This window comes from Sycon ciliatum, chromosome 9 (assembly GCF_964019385.1).
Source record: "Sycon ciliatum chromosome 9, ocSycCili1.1, whole genome shotgun sequence".
Taxonomy (NCBI): Eukaryota; Metazoa; Porifera; class Calcarea; order Leucosolenida; family Sycettidae; genus Sycon; species Sycon ciliatum.
The window spans coordinates 22,051,812-22,060,781 of record NC_088651.1 but is presented as its reverse complement, the minus strand read 5'-3'; the positions used below and the strand labels follow the sequence as shown (position 1 = coordinate 22,060,781).

At 47.2% G+C, this 8,970-nt stretch overlaps 1 protein-coding gene across 1 annotated transcript in view; it reads left to right on the top strand.

Annotated features, from left to right (window-relative positions):
• Positions 1–5,591: 5,591 nt before the first annotated feature.
• Positions 5,592–8,970, top strand: part of LOC135824350 (ADAMTS-like protein 1) — a 35,259-nt gene continuing 31,880 nt past the window's right edge. The window contains exons 1-2 of the mRNA XM_065337082.1: positions 5,592–5,845; positions 7,296–7,437. Coding sequence (XP_065193154.1) covers positions 7,370–7,437 — 68 coding nt within the window. The 5' untranslated portion in view covers positions 5,592–5,845; positions 7,296–7,369. The remainder of the gene's footprint in view (positions 5,846–7,295; positions 7,438–8,970) is intronic.

The following is an 8,970-nucleotide window of genomic DNA, read 5'->3' as shown; positions in this document are numbered from 1 at the left end:
TATCTCGCGCCAGGTTTGAACAGCACTGCAGATGCAAATAATAGAGAGGTTAAGTTTCACGTAAAAGTCTTACGTCCGTGAACTTTTACGTCAAAAAGTGAAAAAACTCACGTAAAATTTGACGTGTTTTACGTGAGTTGACTGTCCCGCACGTAAGTTCATGACGTGAGTTTTTGGAAGTTTCGCTTGGTTATACCGATCGAATTTGTGTGAGTTTCCGGAATTTTATCGAGATTTATCAAGTTTGTTGGAAGATTTGATATTTGTGCGAACTAAACCCGAATCCTGCCAGGCAAAATTTCACGTCACGTCGCACGTGTAACTTAACCTCTAAAAATTACACGTAACGTGAGATTTGCACCGCGTTTTGAAAAAGGGCAAAAAACGTGTAACTTAACCTCTCTAATCTTTAATTTCGCGCGAACGGATTCACGTGACCATACAGGACTCTAGAAGTGGACTTTTGGCGGCATATCAGTATTTGACCCGGGTCAACTGTCTTCATGTAAACGCTCACCTCTTTTGTCTATCGTACAGACTTTCAACCCGGGCTGAACTCGACCCGGGTTGAAATTTCTCATGTAAACACAGCCTAAGTTCGTACCCGTCCTACATGTACAGACACCGTACAGTACATACTAGTACATCATATCAAGAGTACATAACCCCCCGGGGGGGGGGTTATGTACTCTTGATCATATGCATGGACACTAGAGTTGCGCAGGCTTCCCACTGCGTGTCATTTGTACTCAAGAGTATATATATATTTTTTTGTAAAAACAACAGAAAAATGATAAAGCACCCATTTTGATAATCCAGGGGATGGCCCACGCCTGGTACTGCCACTGCATTATAAATCATACGTAATGACTGATAAAAGGTGTGAAGCAAACTAATAACAAAAGTGTAAATGAAAATTGCTGTTAGACCACACGAATGCCAAGTCACACTGCAAGAGCTAGTGCCCTGGAATCACTGCCTCCGCAGCAACAAGAGAAGCAGGGGTGGTAGAGTCGACGGAGACCTTGAGGCTGCGGGATCCACGGAGACACATGACGCTCGCCCGGAGGAGCGCAAAGCTTAGGCGGCAGCGGACCCATGCCATCACCACACTGTACGGCTCCTTGCTCTTCTCTGCTAGCAAGCACGCAATACGCTTATACAAAGCTGTACAGTGGCGACTCATTCCACCTGTTGTGGCAAACACAGCTGGCACAAATGAAGCATGTTCCACGTCGCGGATACGCTGCTCGTACGCCCGGCGTTTCTCCTTCTCCTGCCGAGTAGGCCTAGCCCAAATTTGCTCGGGGCGCTTCGATATTTTGCCGGCAAATTTTGCCCGATCACTTTCCATATTTTGCTCGGCATTGCCTTTCGTTTCCGATATTTTGCTCCATTTTGCTCCTGCTTTTTGGGAGAAACTGCTTCGAATGAACCGTATACTTTGGTAAAAGTGGATGGTGACTCTGATGAGGAAAGCAAAACTTATAATGGTGTCAGTATTACGAATTTTGGAGCATGATTTCAAATTTATGAACCCCTGACAACCTGCACGAGCTATTTCAGCACGACGTTGGCCCCGTGAAACCAAAGAAATTTGAATAAAATTGCCAAAACACACCCGGGTCCTCTGTTAATTCGATATTTTGCTCAGAATTTGCCAGCAATTTCTTTTCGTGGGAAATTTCGATATTTTGCTGGAAGCATTGCCGGCAAATTTGGGCTAGGCCTACTGCCGAGTGTAGGTTTATTTACCCCCGATAAAAAAGTACTCCCCGAAAGATAGTACCACCCCCGAAAATTAGTACTCATGTGTAGTAGTAGTAGTAGTAGTAGTAGTAGTAGTAGTAGTAGTAGTAGTAGTAGTAGTAGTAGTAGTAGTAGAATTTATTATTTTACTAGGGAACTCCCAACAGGCGTTGCCTTTTTACTGGGAACCCTAGGAATGACTTGGTGCTTGTGACAAATGCAGAAAGGGGCTTAGCTTGACGACATCCAGGTGGAAGCATGTTCCATCTGTCTGCTGCCAAAAATGAAATAGCATTCAGGCCGTAACGAGACGTAGCTCTGGGTAGGTTCAGAGCGGCTGAAGCTTGACCGCGAGTAGCAGCATTTGTGCGGCATGATGCAGAGCGGGGGGTAAATATCGTGCTTAAAAGAGGACTGGTGCAACGAGATAGACACCTAAAAACAAACACAAACAGCTTCAAGTTTACACGGCGAGAGAAGGTATACAGGTTATATTTGGTGAGAATGAAATCGATAGAAGTATACTGATCATGGCCAAACACTCGCCTTAGGCACCTATTGCTGGTTGACTCAAGTTTGTCTCTGAGTTTAGCGGACAAGCAGTGAACATAACATGTGCTGGCATAGTCCAAGGTACTCTGGACAATTGTCAGGTAAAACATGCGGCGGCCGGTCATGGAGACATCGCGGCGCCCGTGGCGGAATGAGGCAACCTTGCACTGTGCCTTTGCGCACACACGCTCAACCTGCTGCTCGAAGCTGAGCGACGAGTCCAATAGGAGGCCAAGGTACAGAACATGGCTGGACTCGGGGATTACGGTGCCTTTGCAGGTGATGCTGGGGATCACGTCCAGTGCGCATGTGGCTGCTAAGTTAGTTCGAAAGTTAGTACGTACTAACTTACGGGGAATACGGTAAGTCCCACGGCAACAAAGAATGCCGACTGTTACCATGGTTATGGGACGATGACGGGACCCGTTAATAGCAGGCAGGACAATGCGGTCTAACTACAATTAGAAGCAGCAAAGCAACACACCACCCAAATTAGGTGGGTCAGGAATATCAGAGGTAAAGGAAGGGGGAAGCTTTGTGAAATGGTATCTTCTCGACGGCAGAGCGCAGCGACAGAGGCGAGAAGTATTTTTTCGTCACAGCGGTTTTTTCTTGTGTTTTTCTCACAAGTGAGCAGTCATCTGATCAATTTCTTTTTACTCGTACATGTTCACATGTTCTCTAAACCGCTGCGCATGAGCACGACTGGCCACTCGTCTTGAAGTACCCACCCACCCTCCCTGCTTTTTGTACTTGTCACATTAGGCTCTCCAGTAAAGGGTTTTATACCCGGTTTTTTCCCTCAAAAAAATATTGCGTCCGTCGGCGCGAGGGTTTTTTCCCCGGCTGGCTCGGCCCAGACGAATTAATCTGACGGTCCCAAGTGGTGCTTCTGGCTTTCGGTCATTGCTCTCTCAGTTGCTGCCATTGCGTTGCTTTCATAGAATATCCATGTGCTCTGTCCCTTCTTCCGCTATTCTACAATTCCGCATCCTTCCATGTAAAAGAACGTGGTGTCACACTTCTGGCCCTCCTAACCGCATTGCAAATGTGCTGTTGTTTGGTGTGTAGCGAGTGTGGCTTATCGCTGTGCGAGAACGAATAAACCTTCCAAGTAACGTGAGCGGGAAGGCTGTTGGTTTGCGCACTGGAGGCGTGTTAGAGCTAGGTCTCAGGTCGCTGAATGTCTCATTACCTTGTCACCCAAAATACCGTCGGTGTGGTATCGTTTCGACAACAGAAAGTTCTGTTCAGCGGGAGAATGGAACGGTAAGATTCCGACTAGGGTTGCGTCACAAGTCGATCGGTGTGTCAAAAATCAGACCACCCAACTTGGGAGGCTCAAGTGTATGTACTAGTAATACGTATTGGCTGGCCATCCGAGTTCAACTTTGCACACCTGCTGAGCCGTCAAGATCTATACGGCGAAACGTACGTCGTGTGGAACTACTTGTTATTGTACATAACTAGTCCATCATACATGATAGTGGAGTTCAGTAGGATGTTGACGTTTCGGATCACAATTCGTCTTCGCTTAGCTTCGCTTAGCTTCCCCTTTCTATGTTTATTACATAAACTTGAGCCTCCCAAGTTGGGTGGTCTGTTGCCTTGCGTCGCCGAGTTGTAGTAAGGCCGGTATGTCTAATAGTCTTACTAGGTTGCTCCGTCATCATCCAGTAACTTTCGGCATTCTTTGTTTGCGTGGCGCGTAGCTCATGCTCTTCTTCGTTGCGCTTTTCTTCCCCTCTTGGACCTTTCCGAACCTGAGCCTTCCAAGTTGGAAGGTTGTTGGTTTGCGCCTTGGAGAAGTGTTGGAGCTAGGTGTCAGGTCGCCGAATGTCTCAGTACTCCTTTGTCAGTTTTGTCAGTTTTGTCAGTTTTGTGCCATTTTGTCGCACTCGCTGACTGTACATGTATAAGATCTGGTTACGTTGGTGGACAGTTTGTCATAATTCGTGTCCTTTTCCTTTCTTCATCATAATTATATTGGCTCACCACCCGAGTTCAACTCATTCTAATAGTTAGTGCATGGCAGGGAGAGTCTTATGACTTGTTTGTACTCTTCAGGTTAGCTCTCAGGCCTATGGCCCTCAGGCTAACCTGTTGGGCACTAACAAGCCATAAGGCCTTCCCTGCCATGCACTAACCTATAATAATATATTATCTTAAAAACAATGATTTAAATTCTCCACCAATTGAGTACGAGACAAAATCTAAAATAGAAATAGTTCTCCCCCTGGCCCCCGCCACACAGCAACGCAAACTCTTGGTTGCGTCCCAATTCTTATATTTTATAACAACAAAATTAATGACGAGGGCGCAGGAGGAGAGAGACGCTATAATCTACATAATACGTGATCAGGCCTGTGAATGGCAATGTAGACCTGATTCTTACAGGCATGTTTGCGCGGCTCTTTCTTGAAAATGTGGACAGAAGATTCCGAAGAAAATGTGGGTGGGAGACAATTCCATAAAAGGAAGGGTTTGAATAAAAAAAAAGTGATTTGGATTTCTTACATGACACGTGATCGTTGCCGGGGCCATGGCCAATAGGCGATCTTCCCGCCGCGGGCATAATCAGGCCATCAGGACCGTTTGACGTCATTTCGGGAGTTTCAGGACCGTTTGACGTCATTTCGGGAATGTTCGGACCGTTTGACGTCATTTCGGGAATAATTTTTCGACCTTTCGACCTTTGACCTTCCCTAATATGTTGCTTCGCGATGTAAGAAATCAAATCAAGCACGCTCTGTCTGTCATGATGGCTGAATCTTGCCCTTGCCTGCAGCCCTCGGGCCTACGGCCCTTGGGCTGCAGGCTCGGGCAAGATTCAGCCATCATGACCTCCTGAGCGTGCTTGATTACATACGTTGTTTGGGCTTTGGACCGGGGAGGATACTTTTAGGGGCGTCTCTCACTACGGGAAATATTAAAAATGAACTGAACCAAGGTGGTCCATCGATCCAATCCCCCCCCCCCCCCCCCAGGTGTTCCGGTACTTGATTTTCAACTCGTACAATGTAACTATGTAACTACTTGTAGGGACCATAGCTAGACGAGCGCTGATTGGCTGAAAACAGGGCCTCCGTACCGTACCATGGTATAGGTGACGTTTATAGGTTGGATCTCTGAACAGAATTCTAGAACTGCTGGGCGTGCGTGCATATAAGGAAGAACGTGCACGTATACGTATGCATATGAGCACCCACGGGCAAACCAGGGAGTAGTACAATATATAATAATTATAGGTATTGTACTACTCCCTCTGGCCCTGGTGCAAACTGCAACGAAAAGGAGTGAACTGCATTTATGGACATGTAACTGTAGTGCGATGTACTGCAAATATAGGTAAAGGAGGCTGTCTTTCCCTAAACATCTCCAAGCTCTTGTCCGGAGGTCAAGTCAAAACTCGAACCAAGCTGTTCTTCAGTTGCGTAGCGGAATAGTGGAGAGCCGAGTATTGTTTGGAGAGGCGATCGCGTGGATATCTAGCTCACGCGATAATCGTCCGTTGAAGAGAAAAACAGAAGCGAGCAATTGCCAGGTAAGGCGTTTACGCGAAACTCCCCTCACCGTCGTCAAGCAAGTGATTTCGTGTCTGCTGCAAGTTCACTTTGCTGGTGACGTGAAAGCCCTGAAAGTTTGAAATCCGATCACGTTGAGTCAAGCACGGGCCGGGCACTGTACAGCCCTGAATTGCTGAAAGTAGACCTGCCAACACTCGGATGTTCACACGCACAGGACAGTGCGGTGTGCAGACGTGACTCACGCGACCGGATTTCATCGTTCAGCTGCAGAGTGTTCAGTACTAGTTTTTCGGGACATAGAAACACGGTGTTCAGGCTCTGTGCGTTCGACGACACTGTCAGGGTATACGAGTAGGTGAAGAGTGACAGGGCAACAGGTCCGTTGACATGTGATGAGAGATAATACTGGAGTGCCAGACACAAACACTTACCTCATATTGCACAAAATGAATTTGCCCTTGTGCAGGGCCTGTAGGCACTGCCTTTAATGACAGTATCAGTACGCGTTCACTGTGGCAAAGTTGAGAATCCTAAAGATTCCCGGCAATAGTGAGCAGAATTATTATTATTGTTATAGACAACACCTCATGGCATGAGAAGAAAATCAGCCAGTACAGGAGATGTGGGTGTTAACCAACCATGGTGAATAAAAGAAGAAAAGGAGAAAAGTAATGGTCAAGACAGAAAAGCATGGGAGGGACAGGTGATGGTGAATCTAGTGAGCAGATTTAAATGCGTCCAAGGTACTGGTATTGCGCATAGTAGCGGGCAGCGCAAGCCAAGCAGAGTAATCAACAAAGAGTGGAGAGCGTACAAGGGAGGACGTTTTAGCCAAGGGGAGGGCAACAGAGCACCTTGTCTGGGAGCCATCTGTGATTCGGAACCAGTTATACACGTTAAGATGAGGAGGATGCAGAGCTAGTTTAAATTTGTGAGCAAAAGTGCAAATTAATTTTTGATGGTGGGTCGCCTGTTGGATTGCGGCTGAAGGTATTGTTACACAGTGGTCATTCCTTGTTCAAATGTTTGATGGATTGTACCACTAAATCAGATTGTAGATACCATGACGAAATTTCCCAAAAATTAATGCTGGTCGACCCAAATATGGACGTATGCATCACTGAATAAAAAAATGCAAGATCTTCGTCAACTGTGTACGTGTGTACAGTTCTTGGAGCGCACTCCATACATGCAGTCATTCGTACTTCAAGTATAAGCCAAATATGGGCCAAATTGCAATGCCAAAAAAAGGTGACATCCATATTTGCGACAACTATCCGACCGATCCATGTGCATTTTCTTTGATCGTGCATGTGTGTGTGTGTGTGCGTGTGTGTGTGTGTGTGTGTGTGTGTGTGCGTGTGTGTGTGTGTGTGTGTGTGTGTGCGTGTGTGTGTGTGTGTGTGTGTGTGTGTGCGTGAATGTGTGTATGTGTGTGCGCTCATGTTTGTGCTCACATCTATACAGAGTAAGAAAAAACAAGCAGCAGGAATCAGAGCATACCTTACCTCACCCAATCCGCTGCCCATAAAGCAGTGGAGATGCTGTGCACTTGCCTGGTGATCGTTGTACTGGCCCAGTTCATATCACCATCAGCACAAGCCGAAGTGTGAGTGCAGACATCCGCCGCAGCGTACAAATCTGGCACTTTGGACCAGTTCCCATCACATCACTGTATGTGTACATTGTACATGGGTGAACCGAACAGTATTCGTATCACCATCAAAGGTGTCAAGATCCGAACAAGTTGACGACAGCAAATATGCACTTCAGGGTGGAATTTATGCAGCATAAGCATATTATAAAGAGTTGCCCTATCTTTTTCTCTCCCTCTTGTCTCTTCTCCAATCTGTCATTCACTCTCTCTGTCACTCTGTCTGTCTGTCAGTCTCTCCCACTCACTCTCTTCTACCCTCTGTCTTTGTCTCTCCGTCTCCGTCTCCCTCTCTGTCTCTACGTCTCTCTCTGTCTGTCTCTCTGTCTGTCTCTCTGTCTGTCTCTCTGTCTATCTCTCTGTCTGTCTCACTCTCTCTCTCTCACTCTCTATTTGTCTCTCTCTGTGCCTCTCTGTGTCTCTGCCCCTCTCTCTCTCTCTCTCTCTCTCTCTCTCTCTCTCTCTCTCTCTCTCTCTCTCTCTCTCTCTCTCTCTCTCTCTCTCTCTCTCTCTCTCTCTCTCTCTCTCTCTCTCTCTCTCTCTCTCTCTATCTCTATCTCTATCTCTATCTCTATCTCTATCTCTATCTCTCTCTCTCTCTCTCTCCCCCTCCCACTCTCTCTCTCTCTCTCTCTCTCTCTCTCTCTCTCTCTCTCTCTCTTTCTTTCTCTCTCTTTCTCTCTCTTTTCTGATTTCTGAAGAAATGGTCAGGCCTACCTCGATGCGCAAACTCTGCCATTCTTTTTATTGGCAGTTGCAAACGCTTTGGCTTACGCCTCCACTACCTTCCCACGGTGTGGAAAAAGTGCCAGTCCATCAAATGGCACATTCTTCGATCGAGTGGGGACGCGCGCATGAGGGCGCTGTACACTCTGCGTCGGAGTAAGGATGCGAAGCTGACAAAGCGGTATGCGGCGACAATAGAGCTGGAGTGTGCAGAGGCATCAGTAGGTTCAGGGACTCTCCGTTCACCGTCATCCTCAAGTCATCGTGCAGGGTTGGGTGCTCGTGCTCCGAAGCAGCATTCCAAACCCCCGAGGAAGGATCTCCTTCAAATATTTGAGGAGATCAACGCGCAGGAGCAGATTTTGAGGCTGAAGACTCTTCAGGTGCAAGGCAAGTGGTTGGAGTGGACATCGGTGATGTGGCAGGACCTCTCGTGGAAATCCCTTTTGTACGGTGGTACTGGTAAGGATTTGAAATTTCTTCTCGCATCAACCCTCGACGTGCTACCTTCTCCGCCGAACCTACGGCGTTGGGGAAACACCGTAGTGGATCCGTACTGTAGTTTGTGCCGTGCCTGGGCCTGTACTATGCGCCATGTGCTTGGCGCTTGTCGCGTAGTGCTGGACCAGGGACGTTACACCTGGAGGCACGACAACATACTCGGGGTCATCGTAAGGAACATGCGTGAGGAGATTCGAATCCGCACTGCTGCAAACACCGTACAAACCGAAAATTCAAATGAGCTTGACTTCATCTAGTTTT